At 58.5% G+C, this 18,138-nt stretch overlaps 1 protein-coding gene across 1 annotated transcript in view; it reads right to left on the bottom strand.

Annotated features, from left to right (window-relative positions):
- Nucleotides 1-436: 436 nt before the first annotated feature.
- The window catches only part of SIM2 (SIM bHLH transcription factor 2), a 47,688-nt gene continuing 29,986 nt past the window's right edge, over nt 437-18,138 (bottom strand). The window contains exons 7-11 of the mRNA XM_058296215.1: nt 16,579-16,685; nt 5,213-5,360; nt 3,803-3,971; nt 2,831-3,239; nt 437-843 (exon numbers count right to left, since the gene is read on the bottom strand). Coding sequence (XP_058152198.1) covers nt 437-843; nt 2,831-3,239; nt 3,803-3,971; nt 5,213-5,360; nt 16,579-16,685 — 1,240 coding nt within the window. The remainder of the gene's footprint in view (nt 844-2,830; nt 3,240-3,802; nt 3,972-5,212; nt 5,361-16,578; nt 16,686-18,138) is intronic.

Raw genomic sequence — 18,138 nt, 5'->3', positions numbered from 1 at the left:
GATAGATCCAGGGGCGGTTTATTCTCCTTCAAGTGGAGGACAATTGGGGGGCCGAAACTCCCCGAACCCCGCCTGGCAGTGGGGTGCTCACTGAGCCCCGGCCGTCAAGGGCCGCGCACAAGCCTGACTTCCAGGTGACGACGCCAAGTCTCCCCAAAGTCCGGGCGGGTGCAGGTCGCCAGGGGCGTCGGCGGCCCCGCCTTGGCTCTACCCTCTCCGGCTCGGGGGAACGGCAGGCGGCGTTCACGGCGTGCCCCGGGCCGGGCCCCCACGCGGGCCGCGGCGCTCCGTTCCAAGAGTCGAATCTGGCCAAAGTGACCGACAGGGCCCGCCCGGCTCGGCCTCCTGCGCCGGTGGCGGCGGCGGCGCGGGGGCCCAGGGGGCCCGGCCTATGGCTTGTCGCTGCGCGCAGGCGGCCCGCGCTCGGCCGGCCGGGTCACCTGCCGTTGGTGATGATGACCGAGGCGCCCAGGTAGTGCGGCAGGGGCGCGCCGGGCGGCGGGCCGGGGGCGGGGGCCGGGGGCCGGGCCCGCAGCGCGCCGGCCGCAGCCTCGGGGGCGCGGGGCCCGCGGGCCAGGCCGGGCGGGGCGCCCCCCAGCGGCCCGCGGCGCGCCAGCACGCGGTGGTAGTTGAGCAGCACCAGGGGCAGCTGCGCCGGGGGCTCGGCGGGCGGCGGCGCGCGGCACTCGGGCGCCGCGCGGCCCAGGCCGGCCCGGGCCCCGTCGCGGGCGGCCTTGGCCGGGCCCGGCGCCGGCTCCTCGCGGTAGTGGCCGCAGCTCGGGAAGCTCGGGGGCGGCGGCGGCGGCGGCGGCGGCGCGGCGTCCTCGGCGAACCTGCGCGCGGCTGCGGGGACAGGCGACACGTTAGACGCCCGCTGCGGGGGACGCGGGAAGGGTCCGTGCCCCCAGCCACGCCAACCGGGCAGCCAGGGCGCAGCGGCCACCCGCGCCGGGAAGGCCCAACCCACCCGTTACCCCAAAGACGGCCTTGGACCTGTTCTAGTGGCCACGTGCCCACAGCACAGAGAAGCAGGTGGAATCAGTGTGCATGATAAAGTCAGTGAAATCCAACATATCCAAAAATATCATTTCAATGCAGGATATAAAAAGGTACTTTTTTTTTTTTGGAAACCAGTGCCCTCTTTGGGCTTAGAGCGCATCTCCTTTGTCAGCCTAGCCACACTTCAGTACTAGCTAGTGGCATTAGACAGCGCAGATTTAGAGCCTACCACAGGCGAGGGGGGCCCAGGCAGCCCTGGTTTTTGCTCCTCCCTGGGTGGGGAGGGTGGGTGCAGCAGCAATCACCCTGTTCTGTTTAGTATCACCGTAATCGCCACCCTACTTAATCTCTGAAATCAATCTGCTTCCTTTCTTTTAACCTTAAGACAACCTTTGTCTTCCTTTACTACCAAAAAGAGAAGGCAGGCAGTCATGGCTTGCCCCCAGTTAGCACTTCTGCTGTGGGCCAAAGGAGGTGGTTATCAGCCTCTTTCACTTTTAAAATAGCCGTTTGAAAAAATCTGATACTGGGCCTATCATTGGCCAACTTCCAGACGCAAAGAAAAAGAATTCTGCCAAGTCAGTCTCAAGTGGGTATTATTTTCCGCTGTTATTAAGCCCCTTTGCTTTGCCCTTCTTGCCTGGGATGTTCAGGAAAATCCTTCCCTGGTTATTTAGTGACCCGCGGCACTGCTGGACATCCAGGACAGAAACCTGAGAAACTGGTGGCTCCTGGGGCAGGCCCAGGCCAAATGCCCCGGCTGCTGCCCCGCCGTTCCGGGCAGTTTCCTAAAGCTGGCTATTGAAGAGCATGTCCTGGTGGTCTCCAGAAAGGTGAGATCTGACCCTCTCCTCAGATCTGTAAAGATGAGTCACAACACAGACCAAAAAAGCTTGCCAGGATTTGCAGGGAAGGCGCTGAAGCGGAGGAGCACCTGCCCGCCCGTGGAGGGCAGGGGAGGGGGGAGAAGGACTCCAGGAGCACTCCACCCTGGAGGCTGGTGCAGGTCACCCGAGGCAGTGTCCAGCCAGCATCCGCGGTGCCCACAGGACACTGGCACCATCATGGTCTACACTCTTGGTTCCACTCAGGCCTGGGTAGGACAGGAGTACACTCCCGCAGCTAACCTGTCCCCTCTGCCCCCGCCACCCCGCCTGGAGTTGGGTAATGAGCACACAGGAGTCCGTCTGGGCCCAGGGCAGTGGTTGGCTCCTCCGCTGAGGTCACCCGCTTGCCTGCCTCCAGGGGCTGGGTGCAAGGCCCGTCCCTGTTGCACTAGCACACACTGGGCAGACACCTGTGTGCCACGCCCCGGGCAAGCCGCGTCACCCAACTTACGAGCCCGTTTTACAGATGTGGAAGCTGAGGCTTCGAGGGTGTGTGTTCCTTGCCCTGGGTTTGGTGCGTGGCATTTCTGTCCCCGAGACCCCAAGTTTTCCACACCCTGAAAACTGGTGTGGGAAGAAAACCAAGAAGCTAGTTCTCTCCCGTATTCACGTTTGGGTGGAGTGGGAAGTAACCTTGTAAAAGAAACGCAGCTGGGGCGTTCTCAGGGCTTGGGAACTGATTCTGAGAACCATTTGGTCTCCCTTTAGGGGGCAAAAACGAGGCCCGGATTTTGTATGGAAGGCAGCCAGGACTCGGTTTCCCTTCTCCCTTATACGGCCGCTCAGACCAAGAGCAGGAAAGGCTGGCAATTCCTGCTTAGGCGCCAGGAAAGGAAACGTTTGCCCAAAGCGGGAAAGCCCATTTTCCATCTGCCACCGGGCGCCGCCACTGTCCCCGCTCTCCATGCCCCCCCCCACCTTCTCTGCCCGCGAACACAACCCACCTTCGTAGTTTGGCACGAGATTGTGCCGAGCAGTGTTCACCGGTGGCTCAGAGAGGGTTTTAGCTGGAGACGGGTTGCTAGGCACTAAAGGGTTGGCATAATGCCACTGGCACTCGCCGCTGGTTGGCAGCGTGCTCAGGAAAAAGCGTGCCACCTCGCACGGGGCTCCTTGGGGCTGCCCGAACTTGGCGGGCAGCACGGGCTTCTTGCTGCTGAAGACGTGAGAGTCTAGAGGGAAGTGGCCGTAGTGGTAGGAGAAGGGCAGGCTGTAGGACGGGGCGTACAGAAGGTCCCCGCCCTCCGAGTGGAGCTGCTGTTCCGGGGGTGCCGCCGCGTCCGCCGTGGGGCTGGTTCTCCAGTTGCCGAGCTGGCCGCACTCCAGTTTGTCCATCTGGAACGAGCTGTATGGCTGCACGGCAAAGGAGACGGGTGAAGTGCCGGCCGAGGGGCGGGGGGTACACCGCCTTCCAGCCCCCCGAGATCTGCGCCTCCTGACCCCAACCCCCCCCCCCACCGGGGCCAAGTCCACCCTGGCCACCACTCCAAGTGCCCACTGGCCACACACCCAGGGGTGGGGAGAGAGCCCCCTGCGCTGACAGCACAGCAGACACACATAGACACACATACAGACCACTAAAAAAAAAAGAGGGAAGGTTTTCATTTTAAAATGCTGCGGAAACCCAAGGCATTGCTGGTGCAAACTGTGTTTATGTGGATTCTAGCCGGCAGATGGACCGTCACTATTTGCTTGTCTTCTGCTTAGACTTTACTAGTCTAGAAATTCCACCTGGGTATCAGCTGCGTGCTTCTTCTCCAGGCTATGTCCCTACCATCTAGGTAGAAAGTGCTGGAAGCACCTGGCTTCAGCCCACAGGGAAGCTTTCCGGCTATGCAAGAGACTCGTCATTCTTTGGCATGCCCCTGTGTCCCGGGCACGCCTGGAACACCCCACCCCGCAGCCGCGTGTGTTACCTGTGGGGGGTACGGGTTTGTTCTCAGCTTTGTCTTCATCTTCGTACTTCTGGGTTTAGCTAATTTCCTAGTTTCTTGGGAGGTAGACAAGGTGGTCCTCCAGGAGTCCTGGGACTTGGAAGAGGAGACCTGGTCCAGGGACAGCCGGAGTTCCTTGTACTCAATGTCCCTGGGAAGCAAGCGGAGGACAAGCCACGTCCAGCAGCCCGTCGGGGAGGAGCCGCTTCCCGGGCTCTGCCCCCAGCTGGGCTCGGGCACGCTCCAGGGGCTCGTGCCAGAGGTTAACCAGGTCGGATGTGGACGGGGTTTGGGAGAAGGCCAGCCCGCCCTCATGACACCAGCCCGGGGACTGCTGACCGAGGCTGGCGGCGTTGGCAGGGATGCGAAGATCAGCGCAGCACTCCCCAATCCCAGAAATGGCCCCCAATGCCTGTCCTGGGGACACCATGGGCCCCCGGGAAGGGTGCGAAGGCAAAGCCGAAAGGGGGAGAAACACCGTTTATCAGGTCCACCCGCCCCCACCCTCGGTATCTGCACTCAACTGCTGCTCTCTTTAGCACCCGGAGAGGTGGGTGGGGAGCCCCTCGAGGGTCCAGGAGCCGGACCCAGCTGTGTCACTTTCCCACCCGGTGCCTACCTCTGCCAGGCCTGCCCTGGGGGAGAGGTTGCCCAAGGCAGCAGCTCAGACCTGTTGGCTCAGGACACAAAATGAACAGGGCTAAGGGGTTCTCCCCCTTGCCACTTTGCTAAAGTCACTCTCCCTCTAAAAAACAGGGAACTGGCGCTCGGAAAGAACCCGGGGCCTAAATCCTCGCTGCGTTTACAATGTGCACCCCTGTGAACAAGGGCGGGGCTGGGGAGCTGTACAGATCCCGGGGACATGGAGCCCCCACAGCCACGGGGGGCCGGGGGCCAAGGGGTCCCAAGAAGCCTTAAGTCCTTTTGCTTCTGATGGGCTTAAGGGCGCTGGCAATTGAGTTTGACCTTCTGGAACTCTTAGGAGCCACTATATTTGGAGGACGAGGGAGAGGGGAGAGATTTGCTCACCCACGTGTCTGCAGGGCAGCACGAGTTTACATTCTGGGTCCCCGACGTTCAAGATGGGGGGCGCTGCAGCCCGCTCCTGCCCACTCCCCTCCCCTGGGCTGTGAGTTCGGATTCGGAGTTGGCCCCAGAGCAGGCGCCCCCCCGCCCCCCAGTGCACTCACCAGGCCCCGCTACCTCTGTGCCCACAAGGCTGAGCAGAGGGACCGGTTGGCCCTTCCCAGACTGTTGGATTGTTGGACTGAAAACAACACACGAGACACATGGACCGTTCCAGAGAGAGAGAGATGGTGCTGACTGGAGCCATGGGATGAGGGACAGGGGAGAAGGCGAGAGCAAGGAGAGAAACAAATACGTCGGACTTACGTGAGGACATAATTGACACTCACGATGCAGTGGGGCCGGGACGAGCGGCTGTTGTGCACCACCGTGGCGTAGCTCTGCACCCACACCCAGCCGCCGGGCTTGGAGAGCAGCCGGTAGTACTTGGTGGTCACCTGGCCCTTCACCAGCACTGCAAGCACGAGGGGGCGTGAGTCCCGCGCGGCGCGCCCCGGACCCCGCCCCCAGCTGACGTCACCGCCGTGAACCTCGGGCAGTGAGCACGCCTCCTCTGGGGACCCCGCCCCCACCCATGCCCTCTACCCCTGGCCCCCCACCCTCCCCACAAAACCTTTTCTGCCAAAAGGAATGGGCTTTCTCTGCAGGAGGACGTGCGCTGACCCCAGCGCACCCGTTTCCGCAACAAGCCCTCCCCTCCTTGGCAAGAGCTCCGGGGGAACAGTCACTGCCTTCGTTGGGAGGGGCAACTAGCCCCCAACGGTATTTGCACCTGGCAAAGTGATAAAATTGCATTTGCCTTTTAGTTTCCACAATGCCACTGTTAAGTTCCAATCCCCCAAACCCTTAAGGGGTGGGGTGATTGAAACAGTAAGTGTCACATGGTTGCTCTTTGCTATTCTCTGGGAGGCCTATGATTCACAGTGAAACCTTTTGTTACACTGTTGCCATTGACATCTTGTTCCCCCCCCGCCCCCCCAGTGTTCCCCGGGCACACTCATTTCCCTAGTTGCTCCTGCAGTCAAGCCTCTGCTTGACCAGGCAGTTCCTGCAAATTGGGCCTAGAGGCCCAGCTGCAATGCATGGGTACAAACGCCCATGGAGGTGAGCCCTCACCTCCAAAGCCTCAGGGCCCCCATGACAAAGATGCAGGTCCCTCGAGGCCCTTCAGCAGGAGCTGCGGCAGGGCAGGAAGGGGAGAAAACCCAAGAGGTCCCCTTCTCCTGGGAAGGGGGACCAGCACAAGTCTGAGAAGGTGCCCCTGGACCCCCCACTCCCAGGGACAGGACAGTCCTGATCCTCAAAGGCAGGGCTGCCTCCCCAAGCCCCACCTGGCTGCAAACTGGGAAGGGATTTGGAGAGTGGCCAAAGGGCCTTCTGTGACTACACTATTGGGACTGTGAACCCCTGGGGCTCAGATGTAACAAAATACTCTGCCTGCATGTTGTACCCTGGGCAAAGCCCCTCTTGCTCTCTGCCCAACACTCCTGGGCTGTCCATTGCCTTTATGCCTTATTTTCACTTTTCAGATGAGTTTATAGATCCACTGTAACACCTACATCAAAATATTTTGGTACAAAAGAGAAAATGCTGCAAATATAATACTTAAGAAGTTATAAGCCTTAATATATACAGGGTTCATACAGATTGATAAAAACACTAAGACCCTCAAAGCAAAATGGACAAAGGATATGAACAATCAATTTGCCAAAGAAGAACTATAAATGGCCCAAATGAGAAACAAATGTTTTCTTGTTTAACTCAAAACTAGACACCATCCATCAAATCAGCAGACATTAAAAAACATATAGCAAATTATTCCATTTATATGAAATATCCAGAATAGACCTAAAAGGGACTCTGGGATTGGGGTGGGGGTGAGGCAGGAGTTGGGGAGTGACTGCTAATAGGTGTGGGGTTTCTTTTTGGGTGGTGCAATGCTCTGGAATTAGAAGTGATGATACACAACATTGCAAATATACTGAAAGCCCCTGAACTGTGCAGTTTTTAATGGTTATCTTGGTGAGTTTTATATTACATGAATTTTATCTCAATTTTCAAAAAAGGCAATACTGACTAATAGATGACGAGCATCATTTTCTTGGGCTGAAGGGAGGGTGAATTGGTGCAGGTCTTCTGGGGAGTAATTTGACAGCTCAACACCCATTGACACATTGATTTTACTTCTAGGAATTGATCCTATGGAAATTATGAGTCATACAAACAAAGACTTGTAAACAAATTCACTGCAGTCCTGCTTATAATTCAGACAAAAGAAAATAAAAGGAAGGTTCTAAACTGTCCAACAACAGGGAAAAATGGTCAGTTAGTTATAGAGTACTGTGCAGCAATTAAAATGATAACAAGAAATTTTGATATGGGAACTGTGTATGGTGCAATGAAAAAAAGATTAAGAACTGCATATATTGATATATTGTTAATTGAGAAAACTGTGGGGGGGGTGATGTAGCAGTTTAATATGGTTATGAATTCCAAAAGTAAATATTGGATTATGTTTGTAATCTGGTCTTTACCTGGGCATGATTAAGTTATGATTAAGGCTTTGATTGGGCAATGTCATTAAGCATGGCATAGCAAAGGACAGAGTTGGGAGTTTTTAATGTTGGAGTTTGATGCTGAAATCTTAAGATGGAGCCCTGGGAATTCAGCACACAGAGGAAAGAGAAGCCAGCCCCAGGAAGAAAGGAACCCTGAGCCTAAGAAGCAGCAAGCCCTGGGAAGAGAGGAACCCAGGAAGCCTGAACCCTGGCAGACGTCAGCAGCCATCTTGCTCCAACATGTGGAAATAGACTTTGGTGAGGGAAGTAACCTACACTTTTTGGCCTGGTATCTGTAAACTCCTACCCCAAATAAATACCCTTTATGGAAACCAACGCATTTCTGGTATTTTGTATCAGCACCCCTTTGGCCGACTAATACAGGTGGTATATGAGAACCCTGTGCTTTCTACGTGATTTTTTCTGTAAACCTACAATGGCTCTAAAAATCAAACAAATAAGAACTGCATATAGTAGAAGCCAAGAAAACTGTGCACACACAACCTCTAACTGTGGAAACACAATGAACATCAGGCACCACATCCCCTTAAGAATAAAGCCAGGGACAAATCTGTCAGTCCTGCTGCGTAACAACCATGCCATCCATTCGGAGAGGGAGGTTTCTGTGCTACAGTTACAGCAGCACAGAGACCAGCTCTTCCCTGTCCAGGCTTAACGTCTGTATCTCAACAGCCTCACCTGGTGGGAACAAAGCCTCATGCTGAAGAGTGGGGCAGAGAGGGAGGTGGCAGGGAAGGAACAAGTTTTATAGTGCTTCTCCCTTGGGGGTTTGCTTTGTTAACCGAAAGATACATGGCTCCTATTTTCCACATGCACTGCCTCAGCTGACCCCCACTACAGCCGTGGGAAGTGAGTGTTATCGGGAAACGAGCTATCCCCACTTCCATTTCTGAGCGGGGACTACGGGAAGAGGGGCCAGGGGCCTCCAGAAGGTTCTCTCTAGCTACAGATGGGGTGGGGGTGGATCCACCTCTTAGGGGAGACTCAGTGAACCAATCTGCTTATGTTCCCCTAAGAGTCAAGAAACATGACCTGATGAAGCCCCATTCCTGGATTTCCTATAAAGCCATGCTTTCTTCAAGAGAATGCTTGTTAATCTCTTCAACCCCGAGAGCTGTTCCCAGGCGTGTCTGTAAGACTCGGGCCCCTGGCCACACACTTTTCCCATGCTTATCTCCCACTCTGTATTCCCTCTCATTTATTGTAAGGTTCCTAAAACCCACCATTAACCATCTTAAACTGGATACAATGAAGCCAGTTGATCCCAAATATTTTATATGAAGACTCAAATCGCAGAAATTGCTGAGAGCTTTATCTCCTCTGACCCGCTCCGACTCTGCTGCGATGAGGTTTGGACACACACCAGACAAGCATACACAGAGGGTGGGTTTTTTCCTTCTCCGTGACCCCTGGCGATAGTCAACAATCAACCCAAGTTGAAATCCTAGACACTGAGTCACCGCATTCTTTGGTTCGCTCCAGCTCCCCCTCCAGCCTGGAGCCCTTTCCTGAGCTGCCCGATCCCAGGCTGGGGAGCTGTGAAGGCAGCGCTCGTGGCGGTGGTGGACGGGCCAGCGAGGAGGTGGCTCCCGAGGCCAGAGGCCACGCCCGTGGCATCTCCAGCACCACGTGCCACGATTCAGGGTGACCCACGCTTAGAAGCCAGGAGTCCCAGTTTTCCAAGGCCACCTTTGGGACGGGAATTCTGGCTCCAAGACTATACACTATCCCCAAAAAGCAGTGACCTTCCAGGTCCCTCCTGAATTTCTGCCAAGGGACATGACCGTGCCTCAGAGCCAGGTTTGGGAAAGAAAGTAAACTTTTGACCACTTCTGTTTCTGTTTTGGATTTTTAAAAAGCTGAAAAGGACACCTAAAACGCCCATGGTGGATTGAACGGTGGCCCCCCAAAAATACGTCCACGTCCAAACCCTCAGAGCCGACGGCTGTGACCTTATTTGGAAAAAAGGGTCCTTGCAGATGTAATGAAGACAAGGCCGTGGAGATGAGGTCACGCTGTATTCACTGCGTGTGCCCTAAACCCAAGGACAAGTGTCTGTCGAGGGACAGGAGAGGGCCCGGAGGAGGCCACGGGAGGGCGGGCACAGAGCTGGAGGCCACAGCCCCGAGCCCGGCACCCGGGGAGGAGCCGCCCGCTGGACGAGGCAGGAAAGCCGCCTGGTGGCGCAAGCCACCCCGCGCGGGGACTTCTTACGGCAGCCCCGGGAAACTGCCCGACGCCCTCCTTCCACCGGTACAAAAACCGAGGGCCCTGAGAAGGAGGAAGCGCCGCCTGCCCACGGGGAGCCAGCGCCCAGAGCCAGAACCCCTCCCCGCCCGCACCGCAGCCCCGCGGGCCCCTGCTCCTCGCCCCACGCTCAGCCCCGGGACACACGCCCGCCCTTGACGGCCAACAGCGTCAGGCGCGAGAAGCGCTGCAGGGCAGAGCTCGTGATTCTACCCAAAATGCGGGATTCCACCCCACGGCGGGGGGCCGGGGGGATACCACCCCACTGGGGGGAGAAACAGTCCGGGTGTTGCTCTCGTGGCTCTCGCCTCTGCGCGGGGCCCCAGACGAGGGCGGGCGGCCAGGCTGCAGCCAGGCCGTGGGTTCCTCTGGGCCCCGGGCCCCCTGTGCACTTGCACTTCCCCCACCACGGCCCCTGACGCCCCATCCCTGCTGGCGGGAGGGACTCGGTGGGTGAGGAGACGTGGAACGTCCCGGGGCCGAGGGCTGCGTCCAAGGGAGCAGCTTCCACCAGGCCTGTTCTGTGGCACGTCCCCCTGTGGCAATGACCTGGGAGACGGACAGAGCCCGGCACCACCAAGTCGCCGCTGGCACTGAGCAGAAGGGCCGGTCCACACCACCAAATGTCGACAAGTGCTTCCAGGGTTGGGGACAACACGAGTCCCACTGCACGTAGGGTGCCCCTAAGTGTGGTTTCTGCTGGCCCGTGTCAACAAAACCTAACTGTTCTCTGTTCGGTCTCCACTCAGAAAGCAGCTTTGCAAAAGGGTGGCAGTAAGAATTAAATCCCAAGGCCAGCAGCAAGAGCTGGCATCAGCCGACATGCCTTCACCATGGCGGGGAAACTTTCAGGTTCACTTTCTATCTCAAGACCTTTGTTGCCTGGTCCTTAGCTAGCCTGGAGGTGATTACAGACGGGTAGCCTTCGTGTGGGTTGTTCCTTCTTCAATTAGCCACAGGCTCCACTGCTCCCTACTGCCTTCCACTTGTTCCTGTTACATGACTGGTCCATGAGCCTCGGAGCTGGTGACTCTTGACCATCCTTTAAAGTGTGTTCTCCATGGGTCTGTGCCCGTTCCTCTAACTCCTGTGATTTTGTTATAACAGTTACGGTCTGAAATCTGTAGAGCACATGCTCAGGCTCCAAAGCCCTGCTGTGACACTGAAACGCTGCTCGTTGCACATGGCCTGCTCTTCTTTGTGATTTCAGCCTGGCCCGCTGAGGACAGGGACCTGCCCAGAGGTCAAGGTGAAATTCCCCAGTGCCCTGGAAGCTCGCCAAGGCTGTCCCTGCCCACCCCCAGGGTCTGCGGGGCTCAACAGAACACAAACCTCTGCAGACAAGAGTCCCCCAAACACCAAACAGAGAGAGCAGGGAGACCTCAGGGGCCCCGCCAGGGGTCCCCGGTTTTTCTGAGGTGCACGAGGCCACTTCACGCCTGGGCTGTCCTCAGCCACCACAGGCTCTGGGCAGCGAAGAGGGGCGGAGACCAAAGACGTTCTCTCAAGGGTCCCGTGTGCTCTTCACGGAAGGGTCTGGAAAGGGCCTGGCACCCGGCATCGGCCCGACCCGGAGCTCACCTGGCGGTGCCCAGCACACCTGGCCCGCCCCCGCCCGCCGCCCGCGCAGGGCCAGGGCACCAGGCCCGCGCCCCTCACCGACGCCCGCCCGCTCCCCCCACGGCCCTGCTTTCCTGCACGACGCCTGACTCTCCAGAAGGCTCTGGATTCTTTTTCTTCAGGGCCGTGCTTGGTTCAGACCTCAGGGGACGCTTGCCCTGGTTAAGACAATATTTTGAAAGCAGCGCCCAGAGCAGTGGCCTCTTTGCAGCCCCCGAGGCTCCCCCCAGCCCCTGGGCCTGTCTGAGCTCCACTGTGGAGACAGCTCGGCCTCACACAGGAGGGCAGGGACCCCCTTTGGTCCCGGCTGTTGAGGGGGTTGCTCTGCCCCCCCCCAGTCACCTAGTGAACCCCGAGAACGGCCCGTGTGTGCGTCTCCCTCCGAGGGGGGATGCCAGCCACCTCTGGCCGCCCCGTGGGCCCGGCACTCCCGGGCAGCCCCCGGCCAGCTGTGGCGGGACTGGGCTGAGGGGCTGGTGTCCTTGGGCGGCCACCGCCGTGACGGGCCTCCACGGGGGAGCCTGGACAGCGAAGGCTGGACTCCGAAGGCGTCGCGCCCACTGCGGTCCCCAGGGGTGGCCCAGGCCCTGGGCCCGCACCCGAAGCCACAGTTCAAGCGGGGCGGCCTCAGCAGGCCCCGTCGTCCCCGGGCGGCCTCGCCAGCTGGCACGCCGGGAAGGGCCAGCGCCCGGCGAGGGCACGGAGAGCCACAGGAGTCCCCGAAGACCCAGACAGCGCCAGCCGGGGCCGTGTCCGGCACGGGAGCCCGGCACGAATCCCAAGACGAAGGCCGAATGTTCAGACCCACTCTGTCACCCCTCCGAGGGTGGCACGTCCTGATGATCCAACCCACTAGGACACGGCGCCAGGAGGAAAGGTTCAGGCTTTCAAATCCTGAAAGCGGGTCAGGTTAATACAGCATGAAAACATCACAAACGGGCCAGGGACTGCCAGAGGTTAAAACCAACAAAACCCCAACACCTCATCTTCTAAAAAATTTTTTTTGTTAATTTTTCAAAATTAAAAAAACAAGAACAAGAGCACAGCGCCTCGGGCAGCTCCCAGCGGGGGAGCAGCTGGACGTGACCCCCGCGGGGGAGAGGCAGCGGCCTCTGCACCTGACCAGGAGGGAAACCCGAGGACTGGAGGGCGCGTGGGCCAGGTGGGCAGGAGGGGACAGAGCGCGCCGGGCAGCGAGCGGGTCCTCGGCGGCCAGGAGGCCGTGGCGCTGCCCGCGCACAGCAACCTCGGCCGCTCCGACGGGGAATCCACGCCTCCGAGAGGGGCCGGGCGACAAACCTCCACTCTCCGCGGGCTCCCAGACACCCCAGGGGACTGAGCGCCGGGGGCCCAGAGCAGTAGCCGGCGCCACTGCCCCATTGTGGGATCCCTGCCCCCGCCCCCGCCTCACCCCCTGCCCGTCAAGGATTGCACTTGAATCCTAAACTCACGGTCAGAATCTAGAGTCTAAGGAAATCAGAACAGGGAAGCAGACTTGGCCCAGTGGTTAGGGCGTCCGCCTACCACATGGGAGGTCCGCGGTTCAAACCCCGGGCCTCCTTGACCCGTGTGCAGCTGGCCCACGCGCAGTGCTGATGCGCGCAAGGAGTGCCGTGCCACGCAGGTGTCCCCTGCGTAGGGGAGCCCCACACGCAAGGGGTGCACCCCATAAGGAGAGCCGCCCAGCACAAGAAGATGCCTGCCCAGGAGTGGTGCCGCACACACGGAGAGTTGACGCAGCAGGATGGCACAACAAAAAGAGACACAGATTCCAGGTGCCGCTGACAAGAATGCAAGTGGACACAGAAGAACACACAGCAAGTGGACACAAAGAGCAGACAACTGGGGGGAGGGGGAGATCAATCAATCAATCAATCAATCCATCTTTAAAACAAAAGGAAATCAAAACAGCTCTGGGGGCCTGGAAGGTGGAGGCGAGTCAGGGGCGGGGACCCTGGAGCTGGCCCCTCTGGCCTCACTTCTATGTCCCGGAAGGTTCTACGCCTCCCCGGGGTGCCACAGAAGGGAGAGGGACAGCAATCCCAAAGCTTCCTTTCCTTCCTTGGAACGTTCCAGCTCCAGGGAGGGAAGCTCAATCCCAGACCACTTCGCGCCACCCCGAGGGGCACGGGTCCGCCTGTGCCCACCTGGGATTCCAACGCTGGGACCCAGGCGTGAGTGCTGGGAGACCGAGTCCCACCCACCAGGCCGGGGTCAGAGGCTGCCCGAGCCCCCGGCTGAGGCCGCGCCAGCCTGACGCCGTGCGCCACTGCAGCCTCCTGGGCTTAGAGCTGGAAGAGCGGGCCGAGGGGCCGGGGAAGACGGGGGCCCGAGCCGGACGCTAAAGCCACATCCCAGCTGCCTGGGCCTGGCCGGGGCGTCCCGTCCCTGCTGTAGACTCTGGGCTGTGGCTAAGGTCACGGTCCCACGACCACAGCCCTCATCGTCAGTAGTGCTCGTTTCTGGTTTTTTGGTTTTTTTTCAACTTGCCAATTCTAGACCATCTGGAAAAGAAAGCTGTGCTGCCTCCAGCTTCTAGAAGCTTCCCCTTTCTCTGCCTGTCTCTTGGAAGCCCTGTGTCTGCTTTCGCTCTCAGGCTTCCCTCAGATAACTGCGATGTTTGGAAATTCCAAATAAGGCCAATCTATCATGTAAATACAGCACTCCCGAGGAAAAACCTTTTTTTTTTAAGGAGGTAGCAGGGATTGAACCCAGCACCTCGCATATGGGAGGCAGGCACTCAACCACTGAGCTACATCTGCTCCCCAGGCAAAACCTTCTCATCAGGTTAGTAAATTCAGATAAGCGTGGGAGGAGTGGGCCTTCTGAGAGAACGAAGACCAACCCACACCTTCAACTGAAGACCCTTTGCAGGGGGAGCTCCGGCCCCGGCCTCAGCTGCTGCCCCGTGGTCACTGCATCCCCAAATTATGCCTTGCTCCCCTGGGAGGTGAGGACGGGAGCCTGAAAGGCCAGACTCGACCTGGGAGAGGAGCAGCTGGTCCAAGACCAGACCCAAGCCATCTGCCCGCCAGCGCCTGTGGACCTGGGCAAGCTTCCACACAACCCGCCGTATTCTCCTCTGAAAAAACCTCCCCGCCTCCCTCTGCCAGCCAGGCAACGGGCGATGTCAGAAATGTCACTTTCATCGAAGGCCCTTATTCCAGACATTGTCGTTCTCCCTGCTCAGAGGCCTCGTTTCCTGCCTTCCAAGCCCGCTCTGAAGAACAGCTCTTCCCCCGTGGAATGGGGGTCTGGCGACGAATGGCCTTGCCGGACCTCAGCAGCTCCTCCCTCGCGCCTGCTTCTACCCACGGGGGCGCCAGAGACCCCTCAGAGCTGCGGCCTGCCCCTCCACCCTGCCGTCAGCTGGGGCGGATGGCCTCTGGGTGCTTCCGGGACGTGTGCTCTCGGGGCCCCACCGCCCTCCCCTTGGGAAGGCTCCAGGGTGCACGCTGCTCCCCATTCGCTCAAAGCCGGGGCCTCCCCCACTTCCCGGCATTCTCGTTCCTTCAGGGAACACCCTCCCTGCCGCTCCCCCTCCTCTTCACACCTGCCCGGCCCTTTCTCCCAAATGTCTGTCACCAGCACATTCTATCCTCTTTGCCCAAGAAAACATTCTAGCTCCCCTATCAGGGAATCTGAGGCAGAGGCCGTCCCAACACCCTGCAGCTGCCTCCCTCCTAAGCCTGGCCTCCAGCATGACGAGGCGTTTATGTAAGAGCCTGATTTGGGCACTAAAAAGAGAGAGAGAAAGAGGGAAGCAGATGTGGCTCAATCAGTTGGGCGCCCGCCTACCACACGGGAGGTCCCAGGTTTGGGGCCTGGTGCCTCCCAAAGAAGATGAGCAGACGCCCTCACCCGCCACAATGAGCAAGACGCTGCACCTGCCACAACGAGCAGATGCCTGAACGCGCAGATGCCACGAGCCTGCAGACGCCACGCGCCCGTGGGGTTCAGATGTGGCTCGGGCCACTGGGCACTTGCCTCCCGTGTGGGTTCGGTTCCCGGTGCCTCCTGAGGAAGGCGAGCAAACAATGAGCAGACAGGTGAAAGAACCATCAAAGGGGGTGGGATAAATAAAAATAAAGTAAATAAAATCTTTTAAAAAACCAAGCCACCATAATATGCACCCCAGGTGCATATTTTTTAAAAAAGCGAAATGAAAGGGCAACTCACAACTCTGACTCACTCTGCACAGCAGGGGCCGAGAGAGGGGAGCAAGGAACAGGCTGTCGCGCCCGCGTGGCCCGTTGTCCTGGCGCCCGTGCCCTGGTGACTTGGAGAGGGCAGAGACGCAGCGACTCCGCACTTCCTGTCGTGCTCCCCGTGGCCCCGTCCACACCCGCCCGCCACGCCGACGGTGCAACCACAATGGCAGCCGCCCCGCGGCCTGCTGCCCCCTTGCCTGGACCCCAGGCAGCGCCAAGCCAAGCCAGCACGGAGGACATGTCGCTGCACCACTTTGAAGAGCGGCCCTGGAGCGGCCATCGGCCTGGTGGAGCTGGATGGCGGGAGCGGGAGGTGCCCCACTCAGCCCGAGTTACCGCTGCCTCAACTCGGATTCCAGAAGGAAAGCGCCTCTTCCTTAAACATCTCAGCGGCTACAGCCCCTCCTCCACCCAATGTTCCCCAAACTGCCTCCACTGGCCAATCAAATACGGTTTGTTCGCTCTTTCCCGGCTGACTTCTTCATGCCAGGACCCCGTATCTCTCCTGAGAGTGGGGTATGGTGGTTAGAGGCACAGACACTGGGGCCAGTCCGCTGCGGTTCGGCTCCCAGGTCAGCTGCGTCCCTGCTGTGTGACCACCTGCAAGTGGCTTAACCTCTCTGGGCCTCTGCAGCCTCCACGGAGTCAGATGACGGCTATCCCAAAGCATTCCTTTAGCCTCCCTGGGCTAAACGCTTAGACTGGTGACTGACAGTCGCTCTGATCCTGGTGTGGTTATTTTTTGGCAATGGGTGGCCAGTTATTTAAGGCCCCAAATCGGCAATCCAGAACACAGGCGACCTCCGAAGCACCTGACACGGGCCCAGGTTTCATTGGTGTGTTTGAGAACCGGCCGCCAGTAGGCATCCTGACCAAGGGGTGGATGGGTCACGCTCAAGCCTTAAGACTCGTGTACTTCACAGATGATGATTTTACCAAACACGGCCCCCCGTTCCGAGAGCCTCCCCCGGCCAGCTGCCCGCTGCCGCCCGTGGGGTGTGCGCCGGGTACTCACGGAGGTGGTGCGCGTAGCGGAGGTGGAACACGTCACAGCCATGCACGTGGTGGTACAGGGTCTTCTCGATCAGGTCCTGCGGCTCGTACCCCGTCAGCTCCGTCACCCTGCGGGAGGACAGCGGGCGCAGTGAGGGGCCCCGCTCCGTAGAACGCCTATCCTTAGATGGACACTGGTTCTGCCAGCCAGTCCAGTGCCGGAAGACTGAGGGTGGGATGTGGACGTTGGAAACAGAGAGGGGTCTTTTTCACAAGAACCAACTCTTGGCACTCCAGCCCAGCGTCCAGCGCAGCCCTGCTGACGAGCTGCAAGTCTCAGTAGGAGGCTTTGGGATAGCTTAAAAGTTTAACCTTCTGGGAAGTGGATTTGGCTCAATGGCTAGAGTGTCCGTCTACCATATGGAGGGTCCAGGGTTCAAACCCAGGGCCTCCTGACCCGTGTGGAGCTGGCCCACGCTCAGTGCTGATGCGCACAAGGAGTGCCCTGCCACACAGGGTGTCCCCCGCGTAGGGGAGCCCCACGCGCAAGGAGTGCACCCCGTAAGGAGAGCCGCCCCGTGCAAAAAAAGTGCAGCCTGCCCAGGAGTGGCGCGGCACACACGGAGAGCTGACGCAGCAAGATGATGCAACAAAAAGAGACACAGATTCCTGGTGCTGCTGACAAGAATGCAAGCAGACACAGAACACACACAGCGAATGGACACAGAGAGCAGACAACTGGGGGGGGGGGAGAAGGGGAGAGAAATAAAAAAAGTTTAACCTTCTTCAGGGGGAAGCAGAGCTGAGGATGCTGAAGAACGAACTTTGAAACTGATACTGGGAGAAAGAACCCACCCTTTGGGGGCAGTCCAGGTGGAGATTTTACATCACTCGCCCCTGGACATAGTTCAAGGGGCAGTCAGTTCAGGACCCTGGAGTTGGGTGGTTTCTCCTGATGGGAATTATGGATTAGCTGGAGAGACCTAAGCCTCCTATCAGTGGAGGACTCTTTTTAGAGCTTCCAGAAAGTAGTAGAACAATGAAAAACACTGTGACTAGACAGTAAAGCTTAAGCTCTCTCTAAAATGAAAGCATTTTTCTGATGCTTATATGATACGACGCCCTCTTGATGCTCATCAAGCCCCAAGCATATTAATTTTCCACTTTAGCTCTTTGAAGAAAAGTGGCTCTCAACATCCAAGTCCATCTCACCATTAGCTTTGGGATCACTCTGTCTAGAGGCAAAAATTGCGCGTTGGCTCTGGTGTCGTTTCCCAGGCCTGGGGCAACGAGCTGGAAGGCACGCCCTTGGAGAAGGTGGCCCTGCAGCTGTGGTGACAGATACTCAACAACAGATGAAAGACGGGGATGAGAAGGATTCCAAAGCAGACGAGGTGACGGTGGGAAGTCAGGGTCGGCGGGGGGCCGAGCTGGGGAAGCAGGGTGCCTGCTTGCCAGGCTGTGCAACGGGAGCTATAAATTAAAGGAGGGAACTTGACCTCACTTTCATTCTTTCACCCGCTTCCCTCTCTGTTGCGTTCTGCCTGCTTCGGGTCGTAAATCCCCGAGGGCCTCACGCGTC

Source organism: Dasypus novemcinctus, chromosome 4, assembly GCF_030445035.2.
Source record: "Dasypus novemcinctus isolate mDasNov1 chromosome 4, mDasNov1.1.hap2, whole genome shotgun sequence".
Lineage (NCBI taxonomy): Eukaryota > Metazoa > Chordata > Mammalia > Cingulata > Dasypodidae > Dasypus > Dasypus novemcinctus.
This window is presented reverse-complemented; position numbering and strand designations above follow the sequence as displayed.